This window comes from Pollicipes pollicipes, unplaced genomic scaffold (assembly GCF_011947565.3).
Source record: "Pollicipes pollicipes isolate AB1234 unplaced genomic scaffold, Ppol_2.1 Scaffold_7085;HRSCAF=8399_pilon_pilon_pilon, whole genome shotgun sequence".
Lineage (NCBI taxonomy): Eukaryota > Metazoa > Arthropoda > Thecostraca > Pollicipedomorpha > Pollicipedidae > Pollicipes > Pollicipes pollicipes.
Window position 1 is genome coordinate 1 of NW_023596996.1, and position 21,355 is coordinate 21,355.

The 21,355-nt window shown below is 60.8% G+C and overlaps 3 protein-coding genes across 3 annotated transcripts; all 3 read right to left on the reverse strand.

Moving 5' to 3' along the window:
- Positions 1–13: 13 nt before the first annotated feature.
- On the reverse strand, positions 14–7,425 carry LOC119108933 (chromosome-associated kinesin KIF4A; the record flags this gene model as incomplete). Its single annotated transcript, XM_037232476.1, has 11 exons — positions 7,393–7,425; positions 6,788–6,905; positions 6,147–6,337; positions 5,607–5,759; positions 4,976–5,288; positions 4,157–4,329; positions 3,204–3,347; positions 2,357–2,548; positions 1,739–1,927; positions 561–757; positions 14–73 (listed from the first exon to the last, which is right to left on the reverse strand). Coding segments are annotated over exons 1-11 (1,763 nt in total), but the record flags the coding sequence as incomplete, so codon positions are not given.
- Positions 7,426–12,753: 5,328 nt separating this feature from the next.
- Positions 12,754–15,798, reverse strand: LOC119108934 (E3 ubiquitin-protein ligase synoviolin A). Its single transcript, XM_037232477.1, has 4 exons — positions 15,767–15,798; positions 14,558–14,626; positions 13,707–13,890; positions 12,754–13,447 (listed from the first exon to the last, which is right to left on the reverse strand). The coding sequence occupies exons 2-4, from the start codon at positions 14,559–14,561 to the stop codon at positions 13,132–13,134; spliced, it is 504 nt and encodes a 167-aa protein (XP_037088372.1). The 5' UTR covers positions 14,562–14,626; positions 15,767–15,798; the 3' UTR covers positions 12,754–13,131.
- Positions 15,799–15,901: 103 nt separating this feature from the next.
- Positions 15,902–20,713, reverse strand: LOC119108932 (E3 ubiquitin-protein ligase synoviolin A-like). The gene is made up of 6 exons (XM_037232475.1): positions 20,646–20,713; positions 19,842–20,072; positions 19,514–19,613; positions 19,149–19,215; positions 16,333–16,455; positions 15,902–16,015 (listed from the first exon to the last, which is right to left on the reverse strand). Exons 1-6 carry the CDS (start codon positions 20,692–20,694, stop codon positions 15,902–15,904), a joined length of 684 nt encoding a protein of 227 aa, XP_037088370.1. The 5' UTR covers positions 20,695–20,713.
- Between the last annotated feature and the right edge of the window lie 642 nt (positions 20,714–21,355).

Sequence of the window (21,355 nt, forward strand, 5' to 3'; positions counted from 1 at the left end):
CTTCATCTTGTGCTGCAGCTCCTTGATGCGCTGCTCCAGCTCTTTGACGCGCTGACGCTTCTGCTCGGCCGCCCTGCCGGAACGGAACGGCACGGTGAGCGGAACGGGCGGTCCGGAACGGTGCTGCCGGGGCGGGACCGAGGACCACCCGCTGATGAGCGCGCGACCACGCGGCTGGTGCAAATGTTTGTGCCGTGCACCGTCCAGAAGACCGAAGGCCGGGTAATATCCGAGGGAGTTAACAGCGGTTAACACGCCGCAGATGACCAGCTGCTGAAGCATCGCAAGACAGCCCAAGTCTGCCAAATGTGCGATAGGTTCACGTCTGGAGCAAAGCGGCTCAATCAAAGAGCTGAGCCACTTCCTTCGAAGGACAAATACGCACTAGTTTGTGTCAAACACAGAACCCCGCCCTCACAACACCAGTCCAACAAAAGGCGCCGCCAACACCACCGCGTCACAGCTAAAGCTCCCATCTCGCACAAGCCACACCGACCGAGACCTCCCCGGGCCTGCCGATGCCCTCTGGCTACGACGGCTGTTGCCGACCGCTCACTTACTTGGAGCCGGCCGCCTCGGCCCGCGCGCCCTGCAGCGCGTCTTCCAGCCGCTGCTTCTCGGCGCTCAGCGTCAGCACTTGCTCCTCCAGCTCGCGCGTCGTCTGCTCGTACCGCTGGCGCACGCTCAGCATCTGCGCGTTACTGTTGACCATCTCCGAGGCGAGGTTCTGCTTGATGGCGAGCGCTCTGTTCAGGTCCTGGAGGAGAGGCGCGAGCGTGAGACTGGCTGGCGGCGCGGGAGGCGGTGCGGCGGGGCCGGGAGGGGGCGCGGGAGGCGGTGCGGTGAGACTGGCTGGCGGCGCGGGAGGCGGTGCGGTGAGACTGGCTGGCGGCGCGGGAGGCGGTGCGGTGAGACAGGCTGGCGGCGCGGGAGACGGTGAGGTGAGACAGGCTGGCGGCGCGGGAGGCGGTGCGGCGGGGCCCGGAGGGGGGGCGGGAGGCGGTGCGGTGAGACTGGCTGGCGGCGCGGGAGGCGGTGCGGTGAGACTGACTGGCGGCGCGGGAGGTGGTGTGGCGGGGCCCGGAGGGGGGCGCGGGAGGCGGTGCGGTTAGACTGGCTGGCGGCGCGGGAGGCGGTGCGGTGAGACTGACTGGCGGCGCGGGAGGCGGTGCGGCGGGGTCCGAAGGGAGCGTGGGAGGCGGTGCGGCGGGGCCCGAAGGGGGCGCGGGAGGCGGTACGGTGAGGCCGGCCGGCGGTCGTGGTCGGGTGGGGCGCGTCCGTTGTGGCGGCGGTGGGGCGGCGATGAACTCATGGGGGAAGACCGAGCGCGCCACCAGAAGAATCCTGTCCACGGCCGCTAGCTCGGCTGGTTTAGAGAGACGTGGTAGATGTCGCACGGCGTCACGTCTAAGGCTGCGACTTCGAAGGCTCAGCCAGCTAGCGAGCGATCACACAATACCCGGGAGTCGCATCGTGACTTCCGTTCCAGCCTCCGCTTTCGGCACGCGATCGCCCCTCCCCCCCCCCCCCCCCCCCCCCCCCCCCCCCCCCCCCCCCCCCCCCCCCCCTCCTCTCCTCTCCCTGACGGCCGGGAACACGTTGAGGGGGGCCGCCACTCCAGTCAGGTGGGCATGAGACCATAGCAGCCCGCCAGTCACACCACCTGTCCACGCAGGCCACGGCCGCCAGACGCCGCACCAGAGCCCTGACCCCGCCACCGTCGGGACCGGCCACTCACCAGCAGCTCGTTGTTGAGCTCGGCCTGGCGTAGCGCGTGCCGCTTGAGCAGCTCCTCCTCGTCCTCGTCCGACTCGTCCGCGTCGCCGTCGTCGGCGGCGGTCGGCGCGGCCGACGCCAGCTCGGCGTGCGTCACGTGGCGCGAGGCGTCCACCCGGCGCAGCTCCTCCTCGTGGCTCGTCTGCTCGCTCTGAGGACGGCGCAGAGCGCGGCGCACCGGTCAGCGGGGTGCACGTGATCAGATAGCCATGAGCACCCACCGGTGATCACCGACGCAAGCACTGATGTCAGCACCGGGGTAAACACATCACTTATAACGATCCGGTCGCGAGTGGTAAGGCATCATAATGCAGTGAGTTTGGTTGGACAGATTCGACTAAAATCGTGCCGCTCATCTCAGTCTCCGCAAAACCGGAAACGCACCACATTAGCGGGACTCCAGCCCGGTCTGCCCACCTGCCGAGGAGACATCGACGTGAGGAACTATTCTATTCTCCTTCTTCTACCACACCTAGCAGCGAAACATCAAACGCTACGCACTGAACCGCACGCAGCCATCTCCGCGCGGCCCTTAACCCGAGCGGCGGGTGCGCGGCGGCGGCGGCGTCGGTCGCCTCACCTGCAGCTCCATGATGCGGCCCTGGAGGTCCCGCACGAGCGTGACCGAGGCCGGGTCGGCCGTCTGGTTCATCAGCGACATGGTGTCGCCCGTCTGCTGGTACAGCTCCTCCAGCCGCCGCTTCAGCTGCTCGGCCGCCCGCTCCGCCAGCAGCGCCTTCTCCGACATCACCGTGTTCTCATCGATCGCCGCCTGGGCCAGGTCAGGTCAGGTTAGGTCACCACATGTCAAGTTGGGCCGGGTACGTGACCTACGTGTCAGCACATTCTCAGGCGGCGGCGGCGCTGAGGTCAGGTCGGAGCAGCTGGTAATGCTGGTCAGGTTAGATCTGGCGCAAATATCATCGCCCGCGGTCAGACCTGACGCCAGTATCGGCTCCCGCGGTCAGACCTCACGCCAGTACCATCGCCCGCGGTCAGACCTCACACCAGTCTCGGCGCCTGTCAGTCCGCGACCGCGGCTGACATTACGATGGCCCAGGTCCCAGCGGAAAACAACGGGGTGCGGAGCGGAGCCAGCGGCCGTGCAGTCCACACGCAGACGGCTGGTGCAATCGGCCATTGGTGGCGAGGGCTTGAGCTCTTGGCCGTGCTACACCCTGGCACCAGTCCAGCATCAGGCCGGAGCCACGTATCGCGACCATCCCTGGCCGTCTGACGGTGAACTCTGACCCTCTGGAGATGACCCCTAACCCTTTGACGGTGGCCCCCTGACCCTCTGACAGTGACCCTTGCCGTGTGATGGCGACATCCTGACCCTCTTACGGTGAGCCCCTGGCCCTCTTGCGGTAACCCCTGAACCTTTGATGGTGACCCCAGACCAGTGGCGCCCCTCCCCGCCTCCGCACCTGCAGGTCGCGCATCAGCCGGCGGTTCTCGTCCATGAGGCGTCGGTTCTGCGTGACGAGCGCGGCCGGGCCGACCGGCGAGCCGGGCGCCGCCGCCGGCCCGCCGCCCTGCACGTCCATCAGGCGCACCTGCAGCTCCTGCACCTGCGCGCCGGTCAGAGTCGGAGTCAGAGTCGGAGTCGGACGGGCGCCGCGCCACACCGGCGGCGGCCCTGGAGTCCGGGAAGGGGGCGGGGCAGCACGTGGCGCTGACGGACGACGGAAGTTGGCGGTCCGTCACGCGCCTGCACGGCACAGGCGAAGGTGTGAACAGTAGCGACCACGACAACGATGCCAAATGTGAATGGTACTTGCATACATAACATTGCTACAGGCGTTTACATCACAAGCAGTCTCACGCGGCATGTGAGCATGCTAGCCGACTCGTCGGGTGCATCCCAAGGTTGATGCACGCCATTCAATATCAACACCGTCCAACGAATAGGCGCCCATCACGCGCCGCGTACCGTGTGATTAGAGGGCTCTCCCGTCCACCTGGCACGGCTCGCCATGGTCCGATCCAGACAGGCGTAAAGGGGACCGGCGACCTGACCTGACCTCCCGTGACTTGATCTGACATCCCGTGGCGTGACTTTCCGTGACCTGACCTGACGTCAAATGGCATGACCTGTTATCTGACCTGACCTCCCGTGACCTGACCTGAACTCCCGTGATCCGACCTGTGGCCAGGCCTGACCTCTAAAAGCCTGACACCAGATACGGGTCACCTTCCGTGACCTGACCTCCATGACCTGGCCTCCAGGATCGGCCAGCTCCCGCGCCGTGCCCTCACCTGCTGCCGGAGCCTGGCCAGCTCCCGCGCTGCGCCCCCACCTACTGCCGGAGCCTGGCCAGTTCGCCGCCGTGCCCTCACCTGCCGCCGGAGCCTGCCCAGCTCGCCGCCGTGCCCTCACCTGCTGCCGGAGCCTGGCCAGCTCGCCGCTGTCTCCGCGGTTCACCACCGGCTTGTTCTTGATCTTGCGCGCGCGGTCGGCGTAGCGCAGCGTGCTGACCGTCTCCTCCAGGTTGGAGTCGGCCGGCGAGGTGCAGGCGATCATCAGCGTGTGAGAGTTGCCGCCCAGCGAGCCTGCCGGCACCGGCGCCAGGTTAGGTGGTGACGGGTAGCTGACGGGGTGCCGGCGAGTGGGCAGGGCGTGACAGGTGATCAACGGTACTCCGCCGCTGCGACGGTGAGGTATTGTCACTCCCTCGTGTTCACCAGCGGGAGCCGGTGGTGGGCCAGTCGCTCTGCGACTCTCAGCAGGTGAGCCATTGCCGGCCAACACGCGTAACCGATTCTTGTGCCGTGCGCGCGTACTCCTCCCTAAACCGCTGACCGGCCCAGTGGCCTCAAATCCCTCCCCTGGTCCCCTCCATCCCTTCCCCAGGCACCCTGCAACCCTTGCCAGATACCTCCATCTCTTCCTCAAGTCCCCTACATCCCTTCCTCAAGTCCCCTACATCCCTTCCCAGGTCCCTCCATCCCTTCCCCAGGCCCCTCCACCCTTCCCCAGATCCCTCCATCCCCTAAGTCCCTCTATCCCCTTCCCCAGGTCCCTCCACCCTTCCCCAGATCCCTCCACCTCTTCCTCAGGTCCCTCCATCCCTTCCCCGATCTTTCCATCCCTTCCCCAGGTCGCTCCATCCCTTCCCCAGATCCCTTCATCCTCTCCCTAGGTCCCTCCATCCTTCTTCAGGTCCCTCCATCCCCAGGTCCCCAGGTTCCCACTTACTCTGCAGCATGCGCGTCAGCTTGCTGTCGCGGTACGGCACGTGCTTGGGCGCCTTGTTCTCGCCCAGTGCCGAGATGACGTTGCCGAGACTGAGAAGGCCGCGGTTGATGTTGACACCCTCCTTGAAGCGGTCGCCGGTGGCCTGCGTCTTCTTGGCGCGCTCCGAGCCGGCCAGGTCGACCAGGTGTAGCTTGGCCATGGTGAGCTGGCCGGAGGCGCGCGCCCGCTGCTCCAGGGTCACGGTGAAGATGGCGTGGCTGCGTGACGAGCGCATGTTCATGGCCGTGGCGCCGGTGACGCGGCAGAGACCGCCCTGGGGACGGCGGCGCCGGTCAGCCATCGCTGGCGGCCGCCGCCAGAGGCGCGCCGGTCCGGCAGGTCTGGCGCCGAGGCTGCACACCGCTCCGCTGCCGTCCGCGCCACCTCACAGGCCGGCCTGCTCCGGGCCGGGCGAGCACCGGGCCGCCTTCGACAGCCCTGACCCGTGCCCATCGAACGACGGGGCACTCCCGACCACCCTGACCCTTCCCCACCGAGCACCAGAGCGCCCCTGCAGCCTGCGCCGCTCCGGGCTGACACCTCTCCGCCCGCTGCTCTGCTCTCCGGCCGGCCTCCGCCGGCCGCCACTGACCCGTTCGAGGCAGGCGATCGTCTGCGTGACGTCAGAGACGGGCACCTCGGTGAGGCCGGTCACCTTGACGCCCTTGCCGTCCTCCCGGATGTCCACCTGGCTGTCGGCCCGCTCGCGCGGCGACAGCAGGTCGAACAGCTGCTCCTTGTAGATCTGTCCGGCACGCGGCGCGCGGTCAGTGGTGATGGCGCGGACGTTTTGGCTCTGGCAGATAACTGGTCATTAGTAGGCTGAATAACCAACAATAACAACCATAGTATGAATATACTATACTATGAGTAACCATAGTATCTGAAATTTAATGATCAATAAAGTGCTGCAAGGATGAGCGGAGGAAAAATTTCGAAGGGAATTTCAACGTCTACTTGATGAGACAAAGACCCTCGCTGCCTCTTCACTTCCGTTTGACGAGAGCGGCGGTAAGGGTAAGAAGTGCTCGCGAGTAGCGAAGAGCCACCGGACCAAAGAGCGCGCCTGGGCACGAGCGCCCACCAATCTCCCAGCGCTGCGGCCCGCCCGCCGCCGCTCCTCCGCACCCACCTCCAGGAAGGAGACGCGCACGAGGAAGTCGCAGTCGTCGCGCTCGGCGATGTGGGCGAACAGGTCGGTCATGGCCCGTGGGATGACGCCCGTCTGGTCGGTCATGCCGTCAGCCGACGAGTACACGGTGCCCATGGTGTAGGTCTTGCCCGAGCCCGTCTGGCCGTACGCCAGGATGGTGACGTTATAGCCTGCCGGGACAGCGTCGGTCGGCTCGTGAGGAAGTTTCACAGGGGATAGGTACGCTCGGCGCTGTGGCCAGGTTCGGTGAGCGTGCAACACAAAAGGCGTTCCTATCAGCAAATGATATGGTGGAAGTGAGTTCGATTTCGAATGGTGCCCAGCATCCCACACAGGCTGGCTGTTCTGAAACCTGCCGCCACTCCGTTACGCAGCGTCCAGGCAGTGCTCGGCACCGGCAGCGCCAGACGGCAGCTACTGCCAAGAGAGTATGTCTTTCTGGGCTCGCTGCGCACCGAGTCACGCCGCGAGCTGCCCCTTGATTGCGCGCCTGTCATTCAGCCGGTCCGAAGACAAGCCGACGCCGCCAACTGGCTGCAGTGAGCCTGGGACGCGGCCGGCGGCGGTTCGAGGCTTAATGGCGCGTCAGCGTCGAGCGCACCCATCGAGCGGGAGCCCACCTTCGAAGAGGTTGGCCAGCATGTCCTTGACGGCCGTCTCGTACAGCGTCAGCTGGCTGTGGCTGGCGTCGAAGACGAAGTCGTACGTGAAGGCCTTCTCCGTGCCCGAGAGCACGATCTGAAAACGGTCGCACGTGACCACGCTGCTGTTGCAAGACGGAGGCGAGCCGCCAGACGAGTCATAACATGGCGGACACAGGGTGGCCATTAGCTGGGTAACGTCCCACGACTGTCTGAGGCGTGCGAACATGTTGCCCAAGAGTGTAAAGTGGACACACGCCACACGGCGTACGGACCATAGTGGCATACAGCAGCCGCTTGAGTGGCGCATCATCAAAGGGCCTCCTTGTGACCCATGACGGCGACGAATGCACCTCCAGTGACACATACATTGCACCTCTCAGTTATAACCCAGAACGATACCGCACAAGAAGAGGAGCGGACGGAATAATGAGACAAGGCTAATTCTGCACAAAGAAAATACGAGCATCATTACCGTGGGCGCCTCGTTATCCTTCCTCCACAGTTCTGCGTCATGTATTTGCAGTTCTCCCACCGACCAGTCTGCCACGACTAGGGCACCGTCCCCTCCCACGTGACCGCACCTGCGGCTCGCGCGGAGCCCCGTCCTCTCCCATGTGACCGCACCAGCGGTTCACGCGGAGCCCCGTCCCACCCCACATGACCATACCTGCGGCTCGCGCGGAGCCCCGTCCCCTCCCATGTGACCGCACCAGCGGTTCACCCGGAGCCCTGCCCCCTCCCACGAGGCCGCACCTGCGGCTCGCCCGGAGCTCCGCCCCATCCCACGTGACCGCACCTGCGGCTCACCCGGAGCCCCGTCCCCTCCCACGAGACCGCACCTGCGGCTTGCCCGGAGCTCCGCCCCATCCCACGTGACCGCACCTGCGGCTCACCCGGAGCCCCGTCCCCTCCCACGAGACCGCACCTGCGGCTTGCCCGGAGCTCCGCCCCATCCCACGTGACCGCACCTGCGGCTCGCCAGGCGTGACGTCCAGGCAGGGCTGGCAGCCGTCCCTGGCCTCGACGTCGACGACCGGCCGGATACGGACGGCCACCCGCACCGGCAGCAGCTTCTCCGTCGACATGGCCGCCGCTGTCGGCCCAGCGAGCGTCAGGGGAGGGCCGCCGCTGCCGGCCCAGCCAGCATCAGAGGAAGCCCAACAGCGACAGCGCCGCCAATGGTCGGGGAGGGGCGTTAGTGGTGCTGGGAGAGAGACGGTGGTGACGATGGTGTTTTGGGCTTGGCACAAGTTGGTTGCCTGGCTCTATGGTGCACATGGTGTAAATGCTCAGCATTAGGGTCAGCAATCAGAAGATGATCTGCTCAAAACTGCCATATTGTTTGTAACCCCCCCCCCCCCCACTGTACCAATTGGTTACCAAGAACAGATAACAAAACAGTAATACCCAAAGATTTTACGTGCTTGGTGCAGAGACATTCACATGTATGCTGACAGTGAGTGTGACTGTTTTTCAGCCTGGTCTTATGGTAATCAAACAGCAATGAAATTGCAATTTTACTGTGTATCAAGTAAGCTTTAGGAATTCATAATCTTGACTCCTCTTTGAACTGCCTGATGGACAGAAGTTCAGTTAAAGGGTCAGGTTTCAATAAAGTAATGATGAGATAGTAATGGCCATGGTACAGCAACTTTGTACTCATAGTTGGGATCTCCTCCCATTATGATAATTTGAGCTGGAGGGCATGCTGACCGACCTGGTCATATTGCACCCATAGGCATCTGTTTTCAAATCTGGCCTCACACATAGCCAAAGAGTACGCTTGTTTAATCCGATCCACCTAATTAGTTATGGCAGACGTGATTCATGCCAATAATTGACTCAGTTGAAGCAGAATTAGGCCACAGATATCTTGTCTAGCTTTGCATCTCAAACAGTCAACTCAATCTGAGAAATACAGGATATTTTGGTAACAACTAGTTTTGGTAGCAATGCAGCTGATGCATTTTGCATTTTGCTTGGGTCAGGTTGTAAAATCATGAGACAAAAGCCCACACATAACAGTTACTGAACAACTGAGAACAGGACAGCAAATGGTGTCTTGTATTTCAAGTCATAATTTGTGTTCTTTTTGCTAAGAGTGATGATGTCATCAGAAAATTTGTTCAGTTCATCAGAAAATTTGCTGTTATTCTGTGAGTCAGCAGGTGGCTGATGGGTAGGACAGTGCAATGAGTATGTCCTAAACAGACAGCAAAAAACCACTCCCAGCCACAACACTTGTCTCTGCATTCAAATTCAAGAGAATAAACACATCAAAGTGATCTAGGAGTTCCACTGCCATTTGGCAGCTGGGTGGCAAAATGGCTTCTATAGATGTTTTATCCATGCAATGGAAATGGGCACATTGAGCATATTACTACATTCTGCAATGTTATAGGATGTGTATCATGCTACCCCTGTACCTCTGTAGCGAACCTTGCCCAGAGGCAAGAGCAGTATCATGCCAGTTCCCAAGATCACTGAGTTGCTTTTAGTGGGCAGAGGTTCCCTTAAGACCAAGGGTGTATTAAAGGGGAGGGGTCACTGGAGGCACAACCCCCTATCACATGTCACTTGCATTCATAGATGTGGATGACTGTTAGCAACAAAACATCATGGTATGCACACACAAAGGGTGGAACTAAAACATGTGAGTGTATGCCATGTAAGAAATACCAGGCCCCATTGGTAATGTGCTCATCCACCTGCATTTGACTCAACTCATTTGATTACATCTATCAATATTTGAGTGCACCCAAACTATCCACCTTATACAATGAGAAGCATCACCAAGATGGGAAGATGCTTATTGATTCTGGCTGGTCAAAGCCTGAGTACCTAGATACCTGAGTACAAACCAAATGACAAGAACACAATACTCATGCACAAAGAACATCAACAACCCAATGGAACATTTAAGTATAAGGCCAGAAGGCTTTCCTGGTGGGCAGGCAACTACCCAGTAATGTACCTGAGACAGAAACTCGGTAGTCTTCGAAATCACAGCCAGGTACACAACTCCAGTGCGCTAAAGAAGTCAAACTGAAGTTTATTCTTCCTATTGGTGGTAAATGAACAGTAAGCTCACCAGTCACATAGTACGTGGCATAAAATTAAAACACTACAGCAAACAACCCACCCACAGCCACAGCACAAATCTTCAGCAACACCCTTGCTACGTGTCCATTTACCACATACAAACTTGGTTGGCAGTTTTAAAATTTGTGCGGAGTTAGACGCTGCCACATCTAAAGGAGCATTTTCATAACCCAAATTACTTGGTATACAAATCCATAGTTGTGTAAAGTTAGTTGGCTGGACAGTATTTTTGTTTCAATGTATCTTGATTTTTAACTGAATTTTTGCTTTGAAACGGTTCATGCAAAATATATTAATAATTTCAAGCTTGTGAAAACCAATGAAAGATGGCTATGCCAAATTTGGTAGCTTTGTGGGAAGCTCGGCCCCGGCTTGACGAATTCAATTTCATGCGCACTTACCGCGCGATTTGTGATCTCCGCCTGGCTTTTGCCGTCCAGTGCGAAGATTCGGAGCAGGGTTTTGATATTGTCTCAGCTGTGGGGGTGTGAGACTGGATCCCGTTAAGTGTTTGTGAGGTGGAAGAACTCGAATTCGTAAAATGCCTTCCAATTCCATTCAGTATTCAGAAAAGTATACGGATGACAGATATGAGTACAGGTAGGTAGCTATATATCCAGCGGATTTTGCTTCCCTTATCTACATGCGTACCTACGGCATTATTGGTCATACTCCCTGTCACTCCTACCACACTTCTTGGCTACTTGCATGCAATGCCATGAAGCCAATGTCAATGTTTCATACAATTACCTTGGCTGGAGACAGAAGAAAGGTCACATTTCAAATAATGAAATAGGAGTTCAAGTGTTAAATCTTGTGACTTGTGTGCTTGTAAAGCTATCAGTGACCATGTGTAGCATTATGGCTACTCCTGCTCTCATGTCTTTCAGGCATGTGATGCTGCCCTCCAGCATCGCAAAAAATGTGCCTATGACACATCTGATGACAGAGACTGAATGGCGTAATTTGGGTGTGCAGCAGTCACCTGGCTGGATCCACTACATGGTCCACCTTCCTGGTAAGTATTGTCTATCTAGTAGTAGTCTAGTAGTCTATCTATTTAAGTACTATCTGAGTTCATGTTTTGTTATTGCCAGGTACCATTAGATGTCAGAGTCTGCATAGTCATCAGTGATATGCACGCATCCTTAATTTGTTGAGGGTCATCAGTTTGCCAGACACACTTTGTACCCAGTAGACCATATTGCTTCACATTCAAGGCACCATTCAAAAAACATGGTGCATCCTTGTACCATCTTACTGCTGGACTAGCTATGCTAGCCATGCTCCAAGTTCCAGTCAGCCTGTGTGCAGCTTGGTATCCAGGATGCTAGGTGCTATTAAGATATTTCAGAGCACCTGGTACTCGTCATAATGGTGGTGATTGCCATTTGGTCATGTCATCAAATGTTTGCTGTACTTAGCAAGATGAGTGGATAGTAATTGTGTTCACTTGTTTGTGTATAGAATGTCAGGCCATATGATGCATATGGCTATATATGGGCTGGAGGTTTTTGGTGCAATAGATGAGGAGGTTTCATCTAATTTAGGTGGCTTAAATAACCTGATGTTGTTGTATTTAACATGATATTTGTTGTATATATTTACTGTTGCCCATCTGCAAGCATTGATTTTTTCAGTTAAATTCAAGTGTAATACTGCAGCACATCACAGAGTGCTGCTACTTGCACCATGTGATCACTGCTGGCTGGCTGCCCTGCCACCTGCATCTCTGTCAGCCCCTGACAGCCAGTCGACCCATTACAGAGCCGCACGTGCTGCTGTTCCGGCGACCACGCACGGACCTGGCCGGTCCGAAGGCTGCCCAGGCGCGGCAGGTGGCGTGCCAGTGAGGAGCACCGGCTGGCGGTTCCGGCGGGACCTCCGAGCACCGTTCCGGGCGGCACAGGCGTGTGACGTCACCGCAGCACGCGGCGGCATCGACAGCTGGTGGTGACGTCACATGGCACGTGTGTCCGCCCCTGGTCTCGGCGGATCCGCGCTGCTGGTGGCCGCCGGTCCGCAGTACAACTCATCCTCACCTTGAATGGAAGCCTGCGCCATGTGCATCACAGATAGCGCTTTACCTCTTCTACCGTACTTTAAGACCGCTTCGCCTCATGCTCTACAAGCGATTTGTCACCGCGCCGGTGGCGGCGGGAGCGCCTGGCTCCGCAGCCTGTCATTGGCATCGTTGCAGACTGGCGAAGTCGACAGTTTTTCTCGCCTGCTGGATCCCTTGCTTTGACACTGCGTCTGGCGCCCGGGACCATCACAATGTGCACCGTAGCATGCACCGTAATATTGTTTGGTCAGCGCGCGTGGCGCACCGGTCCAAAATCATACAAGACTGCTTTGATTTTTGCATCTGATTAAGCCTCAGAGATTTCGCCATGCAGTATGGTGCTAAAAACAAATTGTTTATTCTGGTCGTTTTCTGTCGGTAACTTTGTTGCGATGCCGCCGCTTTCTTGGTCATTTGTTCGATCGCAGTTAACTTTGTATTTCTGGCGTTCAGAACAAACATTTCTTATCAAGCGATCATTGTTGCGTTATGTTCTGCCGCAGCAGTGCAAGGAGCTGCCAGACACGCCGTCTGTCTGTCTGGTTAGTCATCATCATGATATACATTTTAACATCTGACCATGTGTGCATGTCTTGATGAACCAAAGGTGCAGCGTCCCAGACGCGCGCAACGGTGCTATGACGTTTGCAGTAGCAGACCGCACGTTGCCGCGCAGTCACTTGTGTTCTAACAGCAGTGCGCGTCACTTCCCGGCACGTGCCCCACGACAGCGCCGCGTCGCGAGCCGTTCGTTTGGCCGTCTAACACCCAGGTCATTAGCACGTTCGGTGTATTGGTCAGAGATGGCCACGGTCGCCTCCGTCTGGCTTCCCAGGGACCGGCGGCACACAAACTACCCGGAGAACACGCACCCACCCGGCCGGGGCCCGCGCCGCGGGCTAGCAATAAATAAAACTGTGCACACCGGCAACAAACCGACACCCGCCCCGGCGCCGCGCCGCCGCCCGCGCCAAGGCGGACACGACGCCTCGCCGGGGCTCGCGACCCGGCAATACTTGTTAGAGAACCAACACAACACGCCGCCGTCAGGTGACGGTCCGACTGCGTCGCACGCGCCGCGCCACCGCCTGACTCTCGTGCGCTCCGGCGCTCCCCGCCGCACAGCCCGCCTCTGGTCGCCCGCCGGTGCGCGTCACAGCGCGCCCTCCTGCTGCTCGCGCTGGAAGTGCTGCACGCGCCGCCGGCGCAGCTCCGCCTGGCGCGCCTGCTCCGGTGTCTCGGCGGCCGCGGCGGCCGGGGCCTCAGTAGTGGCTGGCGCCGCCGCCTCGGCCGCGGCGGTCGGTCCCGGCGCCGGCGGCGCGGCGGCGGCTGACGCTCCGCCCGTGGCGGCAGCCTCGGTTGCAGTGCTAGCCGGACTGGTGGCGGCCGCGGCGGCTCCTCCAGTCGTGGCGGCTCCGGTAGCAGCAGCAGCAGCGGCGGCGGCGGCAGAGGCAGTCGCTGGCCCAGAGCTGCCGACAACGGGGCCACGTCACTCTTCCGGCGACCACCGAGCGGACAGCAAAGGGATTCGTCCCGCCCCACGTCGCGCAACAGTCGCGGTCTCCGTTCAGCCCCCTCCGTCGGTGCTCGAAGCTCCGACTGAGCGCTCCCACCGACGAGCCAGCTGCGGCGAGGGCGTCCCGGTCACCAGCGCCCCAGACACCACAGACACAGCCGCAGACCCAGGCTGACGGGCCATCTCCCTGGCGCCGCGGCGCCGCTGCCCACCTGACGGCGGCGGCGCGGCTGTACTGGTCCATCATGAGCACGGCCGCGTCCAGCAGCGTGCGGATGTCTCGCAGGCAGCGGATGCGCGCCTCGACGCCGGCGCGCTCCTGCAGCTCGAGCTGGCGCAGCTCTGCCTCCGTCAGGCCGGAGAGGTCGGTCGGCGGCGGCGGCATCGGCGGCATCACTGCCGGTCACGGGGCGTCAGCATGGATACGCGCTGCGAGGCACGGTCACCGGAGGCGGTGGCAGGCCGGAGGGGGACCGCGGCCGCGCCACAGACGGCCGTGAGTCGGTCCGTGACCGTGACTGTGGGTGGGTACAGCACCCATCCATACGCACACGTACAGCCTCCCCGGCCCGCCCGTCCGCTCGCACGTTGTTGAAAGACGATGTTGAAAGGTGTTGGTAACGTACGGGCGTCAACGGCGCTGGTCGCTACAAAGCAATGCCGGTGGGTGTATGTCGTTATGATGGCAATTGCCGATCAGAAGAGTCGTGCGTGAGCTATGGTCGAGCCATTTGACGACTGACGGCTCATAACACAGATCACTCTGCTCCCCCCCCCCCCCTTCCCCGACCAGCTGTATCAGACGTCGCCTACGCGGAAATCCCCCTTATTTCCATTCGATGCAATAATCGCACGCACTGGGCCGTGCTGTGGCACCAGCCAGTCACACCATGGACCCGCGGCTCCCGACGGGCCCTAATTATACCATAACGTGCACCTGTCTGGCGATCACAAGACGGGCCACCGACACGAACGCTCCGGCTACCAGTGCGACACACACAAACACTGACACGACACCGGGGAGGCAGCAAACTGTGCCTCCGTCGGGCCGCGCACCACTCACTCATAAACTGGTTGAACGGGAATGTGGGAAGATGCGGAGGCAGCGGAGCGGTCGGTGCGCCGGCGGCACCTGGCGGCAGAGGAGCACCGACCGTCACGCCGCGAGCCGGGGAACGGCGGCCATCACCACACAACCACACGCCACCGCCCCAGCCGGCAAGCGGGAAGTGCTCGAAAACGGTCAGCGGACGGGCAGCGTTTGGTCCAAAGAACACGAACACCCGAGACGCGGCAGCAGGCGGACGTGCAATAACGATCACCCAGCGCCGGCCACGCGATCGCCCGCCTGCTCCGGCCGTCATGGATCCCACGCCGCCTGTCGACACATCCGGCCGCCTGTGGCTGCGCACCCTGGCCGGTATCGTACCGCCCACCGGACGACCTTGACCTCACGCCGGCGAATCAGCAGTCCGACGCGGCACGACCCACGACGGAGATCACAACAGCGCACCTCGCCTGCCGGTGCCGGCTCCCGGAAGAGGAGCGGACTCCCAACGCAGCAGCACGCGGCACACGCTCCACGCCGACGGGCGGCCGGCAGCGGCCCGCCAGACGCCGCCCCGCCCACCACCTGTGACCGGATCTAATCGCGCGCCGTCGACAGGCGCCCGGCCGCTGCCGGCCGCCGCGACGGCCTACGGTCGGCTCACGGAGACGCACTGACGCCCCGCGGCCACGAGCCGGACGGCGCCCACACTGTGACGTCGCGGCCCAGCGTCGCAGCCCCGGCACGTGCCTGCGGCCGCCCCCGACCCCAGTGGCGTCAGGGCGGTCGCGTCGTTAATCCAATATCTGTCAGCACCGCCCAGCCAATATGGGTGGTGTAGGGTGGTCGGTGACGCGGCGCATGACGGGGAGCGGGGGGGGGGGGGGGGGGATACAGCGGCGCTGTCAAGGACGAGAGCTCGCCAAGAAATGTCGTCGACGAAATACGACACGCGGAACTTTCCATCACCGGGTCGGAACGAGGCGAAGCTGTTGACTATTGATCACAGCTTTAGACGGGTCGGCCGTGTGGAGACGGCGCGGACTGCTCGTGATTCTGACAGTGCGGCGGGAAGCGCTGACGACGGGCGCGACCGAATCCACGGCTCCGAGCACCATATGATGCTGATGAGGATGACGGCCATGCTGAGGAGCAGGAGGAGGAGGAGGAGACTATGACCGTAGGGCTCGAGGTCCGCCATCTCCGGCGCCGGACGCCACTGACCTGGCTGCGGACCGGGGCCGGGGCCGGCGGCGGGGGCCGCTCCAGGCGGCGGCGGCGCCGGCGGCGGGAACGGCCACACGAACGGCGGCAGCGGTCCGGCGGCGGCGCCCCCTGTCGAGTCGACACAGTCAGCTGTCAGACGCGTCGTCCCACCCATGTTGTGCGCCGTGCGCCGACGGCCCGCAATATCGGGTACAACGCACCATGGACCAACACGCTCGGACCGCTCTCTCGCAACACGATCTGCCGCTGGCGGCGTCATCACCCGACGGCCAGCAGCGGTCACACTGAATCAACCGCCGCCCCCCCCCCCCCCCACACACACTGTGTGAACAATGCGGTGAAGTTAGCCAGGGCAGGAGCTCATACCGCGGCTCTTGCACCCTCCGCCGCAGCACCGCGAACATCAGCCTCCCACATCGCCGGGTCAAATCCGACACCAGCCGCGTGCCATGCGCGTCACCGCCGGCCCGAGCGGCGCCACTCCGCGCCTCGCTCTTACCGTTGGGCGGCTGGCCCGGCTGACCCGGCTGCGGCTGCGGTGGCGGCGGCGGCGCGGCCGCGGCCGGCGCCGGCGCGCGCAGGATGTCCATCCGACACGTGGGGCACGTCTGCTGCCGCTGGAACCACGAGCGCAGGCAGAGCGCGTGGAACACGTGGTTGCAGGGCAGCTTCTTGGCACCGGCCCGCTGCGGGCGGGGAGGCCGTGTGAGCGGCGCGCGGGCGGCGAGCGCGTCACGTCACGCGCCGGCCCGTCACGCCGTGACAGGGCGGCGGCGGCGGCGGCGCTAGCACCTGAGGGTCGCTCGCACCGGGCGGCGTGCGATCAGCTGATCCCGGCCGGCCGGCCGGACGGTTCGGCGTCGGGGGCGCGGACGTGCGCCGCCCCGTCCCCAGCCGGGCGTGCTCGGCCCCTGCGGCCGCCCGCCGCCGACTGATAGCCGCCAGCCGGCGGGGCGGGACCGACGCAGCCCGGCGCCCCGTCACGGTGTAAAGTACACCGCGCGCCGGCGCACGCGGGCACCGTGACTGAGCTCGCAAGGACGGCTGAGGCCTTTTTAGGCTCATAAACAATGACAGATAGAGAAACACGTCTGCGGCCCCCTCGACCCGAGGCCAGCGGCAGCCGTCGGTGACGTCATCACACAACGGCTCCCAGCGAGCACGACGGGGCACCCCAACACGGTACGTGACGTGACATCACGGTGAGGACGTCATTGCGTGGGGGCGCTCGGCTCCCCTGACATGGACGCAGGGCGGGACAAAGCCAATGCAATTCAGCCAGTTGGAAAGCGCGCCTCGGTGACGCTACTGGTGATCTGGCACACACCGGTGCACACGGGTGCAAATGCACCAACCGCATGCACCGCGCACTCCACGGCCGCCGGCCAGTAGACAGGCAGTGACCACTATCGGCCCTGTATCGGCGATTAGCGGTGCCGCTGCGTTGTATGGGTCAAACGTACATACAAAAGACCTGGCATCAGCTTGAGCCCTCAATTATCTACATCGGAGCAATATTTCGTGTTATTCGGCGCCATCTTCCCCTGTGTCGTGCGGCGATGCACCAGCCGCGTAATTGGTAACAACGTCACGGCTGTCACGTGATCGTCTCCGTCAAGCTGCCGTCGTCACGCCTTTTCAGGTCGGAGCGCACCCGCTGATATGGCCCTAGCAGCTGAATACTGGCTCGACACGGTAAACCGCCGCGATACCGGTGAAAACCGGGCCGCGATAAACCAGTACTTGGCATTTCGCTGGACGTCGAGCAGTGGTCCGATATCATCAGACGCATATGAGCGAGAGGAGCCAGCCGCCTTTGCGGGCCGATAGAAATATACGCTGCAAAGCATTGGCGATAATGATTGAGGCCTTTGGGGTGCGCCAGATGCCATGGGCCGTATGAGTCCCACCCAATGAGCATATCGGGCAAGTGTCCACTGAAGTAAAGTGCTCACGAGTGCTTAAAAGTGGTAATGCTTGCAACTTGGCTAACTTTGGGCCTGGCAGGGCCAGTCCATTTTACGAACATAGACAAATTTGCAATAAATAACGTTTTGAGTTATTAGACCCCAACCATTGCGAAAGGCGCCTTCTTTATGACGTGTACTGGCCCGGTAAGCTGGGCCAAACGTCTGTGCATCAGTCTAATCTCTCTCAAACAGGCCCCAGCGCGTGACATTCGGACCGCTGCTTCAAACGCACGACAGCGCCCGGTCCCTGGTCCATCGCCAGCCTCGCTACGGACCGGGCAGTGAAACGCGCGTAGTGGTCCGTCGACGGGTCTTCACCAACAGTATCAGGGTGCTGCCACGCCCTCATTTGTTCTGATGTCCGAGATGTTTCACAGGCCCTTCCCACCAGACGGGTGGAGCCGCGGTTTGTCCCAGATCGCATGCGTCCCTCCACGCACCCAGTCCACACTTTCACTCTCATTCTCCTCCGCCAGAAGCTGTCGGTCCCGTGTCGATAGCGCTTCGATCTGCCGAGATATGGACGTAGCTTGGGCCTGTGTTCCTTGGCATTCATAAAACGCGCACTTGTTTCGTTTCCCATGTTGATGACGTGGGGCGATGAAATGCAGTGGCAATGCAAAGGTGTGGGCAGAATCTGCCTGATCAAAGACATGGCATGTGAGCACCTTAATGTGATGTGACATAACCCCAACAATACCCCTCGAAGCATTGCAGCACTAGCTGCTAAGCTTCACAAGCGGTAAGATCAGTGGTCTCGCAGACACAAGCCCTTAAAAACATTGGCGCGACGGGCCAGGACGCCCAAGCCAAAACTTCCCGATTCCCGGCAACGAGACCTTGGGGCTGCAAGCGCTCCCAAGATGCCTTTTAACAACGGAGGAGCGCGGGCTACTAATTATTCCGCGCCTTCAATCCCAAAAGGCCCAAAAGCCAGCACACTAACACGTAAGGAAACCATGTGAGGTACAAATTCATAATCACATACATGTCATCATATTCTCAGGCGACCGTATGGGAGCCAGAAGTCTCGGTTGTGAGTGCGCCACAGACCAACGTTGTCAGTAGCATTGTCTGTACGTGCATACTGCTGACGTCACAACCCCTCCCCCGCGGCCAAGTCCCTGCGGCGGATTACGCCCACCTGATCCCACTACCAGCGACGTCATAGGCAGCAGATCCCACCCACGGTCAACTTCTCGTGGCAGATGACGCACACGCGGCCTCGGTCCCAGTAATGTCACAGACAGCAGACCCACCTGGGGTCATCTCCTCGACGGTCGATGATGCACACACGGCCTCCTGTCCCAGTAATGTCAAAGCAGCAGACCCACCTGCGTATCTCCTCGCGGCAGATGATGCACACGCTGTCCGTGTTGCTCAGCTCCTCTTCGGTGACGTTCGGGTACAGCGTGTTCATATTGTGAATGGCGCGTTCTTGACAATATGACGTCACTGAGCGCCTTCTTGAATGACCTTGGGGCGTCGGACACAGCGTCAGCACGCGGACGACCTGGCCAGGCGTTCGACGTGATGATTAGTCTCACGTCAAAAATATTAATGAACCGGGGACCTGTCATTTGTCGGCTTCATAATTCGTGGTGCTAATCACGCGTGTGACTACCGGGGTCGGATGTACCTCCATGAGGCTCAGAAAACATGCCACAGAGTGAGAACTGACAAAAGAGGCTCAGTCATGTCCTGGTACACTCTGGGTCAGTTTATCTGACCTCCACAGATCCCTACCGAAATTCTTCCCCGGCAGCCGCCTCACCTGAGCGCCAGGTACATGGGCCGGATGGCGAACAGCGGCAGCGTGTGGATCTTCACCATGATCAGCGTGAACACCATGTACAGCACCACCTTCACGAACCCTGTCCGGAAGTGACACGCTGAATCAGCACAGCGGAGCGACGGCAGGTGTCGGAAAGCACCGTCTTAAAACCTGTATTAACCGTTACCAACGAAATACCGTCAGCATAACAGTTACCTGAACAGAAAAAGCTGATTCACCACTCTGACTCTTGCAGCCTCCCAGTCGCCTGACCCCTTGACCTGACCTGACCTGACCTGACCTGACCCGACCGTTCCGTGCCACCCACCGATGAGCAGTTCCGTATGCAGCAGGTGGACGGCCTTGTTCTCCCAGGGCGCCTCGCGCTGCAGATCGACGGCGTGCAGCAGGTACTTGACCAGCACGTACGCCACCACCGTCAGCAGGATGGCGTACTCGAAGCCGAACACCAGCTGCACCGAGGCGCCGCGCTTCACCGTCGAGTGGTACGCGAACGCGATGAAGCCGATGTCCAGCAGCGACAGCAGCAGCAGCAGCGCTGGCGGCGGCCGAGTGGGCCGGGGTCAGGGCGCCGACGGGGGGGGCAGGGCGCCGACGGGGCGGGGCAGGGCGCCGGCGGGACGGGTCAGGCGCCGAGCGGGACGGGTCAGGGCGCCGACGGGGCGGGTCAGGGCACCGACGGGGCGGGCCAGGGCCGGCGGGACGAGGTCAGGGCGCCAGGGGGCGGGGCAGGGCGCAAGGGGGCGGGGCAGGGCGCCGGCGGGACGTGGTCGGGGTGCCGGCGGGACGTGGTCTGGGTGGGGAATGCCAGCGACAGATGCGCCCCTTGTCAGAAATGCAAAGGCGCTGTGGTATTGGAGACGCATGCCCATCACGCGAAATGAGACTCGTGAAAATCGCTTCCAGATTAATGAGGGAGCACAGCTTATTGATACGCATGGTGTGAGTTCGTGGAGCCTTCGCGTTTACGACCAGCTTTATAATGAGTTGCATCGAAAGTTCTGTGTAAAAGAAGCCCCAAGACGGAAAACAGGGATATGGCAAAAAGCACATGATAAAGGTAACATGTTTCGACGCCCATTCCCAAGCAACAAGTCATCCTCACACTTACAAACGATCCTGATATGGAATAGCCAGGTAATCACAGGACTTCTCTCCATCTGTGGAAGAAGACAGTGTGGATTTGGTTGCCTGCCTAAGCCACAGCCGACCATTTCGGCCATTTCACGAAAGACATTGTCAGAGCGATACAAGTTCAGGTTGGGCGAGCATCACACGTAGAACTGCGCATCGCATTCCACAACACGTCAAGTCAAACACACATGTGCCATGAAAGTGTCCCTTGATCAATGTTAATGTTTACTTTACGACGCACAGAACTGCTTCGGCCGCTGGCGCCGGTGCGCCCGGTCGATGACAGCGGCTTCGGCGGCACGGCGGTCCGGCAGCGCCGCTAGCACCGGGGACTCGGCGCACGAGCGCGGGCGACCGCTCCAGCCGCCCCAGCTGCCCCTCCCCCTCCAGCACTCAAACGGTGGCCGCTGCCTGCACCGACTCTGCTCTGGGGCCGGGCGCTGCTGGAGCGCCTTTGCAACAACACGTTGAACTTCACTGAACGATGGTGCGTCCCTCGAGAAAACGTACAAACAAGCGTGCCACGCAGAGTTTAGCGAGAACGCTCCGTCCATAGCGTTGCGAAATGCGTTGCGAAAGGACAACAATACAGCGTTAGGGGCATCGTAGTCGCGCTTAGGCGTCATGTGATGGGGTGGTCTTCCACCCCGTACCGCTTCTCCGCACCATCTACACCGCCAGCAATGA

Coding starts and splice junctions, on each gene's coding strand:
- LOC119108934 (XM_037232477.1), bottom strand. Junction 13,448..13,706: donor AGCCGCGCCGCCGCCGTCAG/GTGGGCAGCGGC, acceptor CGTTGTCGGCAG/CTCTGGGCCAGCGACTGCCT.
- LOC119108932 (XM_037232475.1), bottom strand. CDS start 20,694: ATGGAGAGAAGTCCTGTGATTACCTGGCTATTCCATATCAGGATCGTT. Junction 19,216..19,513: donor CCCATGTACCTGGCGCTCAG/GTGAGGCGGCTG, acceptor CGACGCCCCAAG/GTCATTCAAGAAGGCGCTCA. Junction 16,456..19,148: donor ATTCACAATATGAACACGCT/GTACCCGAACGT, acceptor CCCCGCCCGCAG/CGGGCCGGTGCCAAGAAGCT.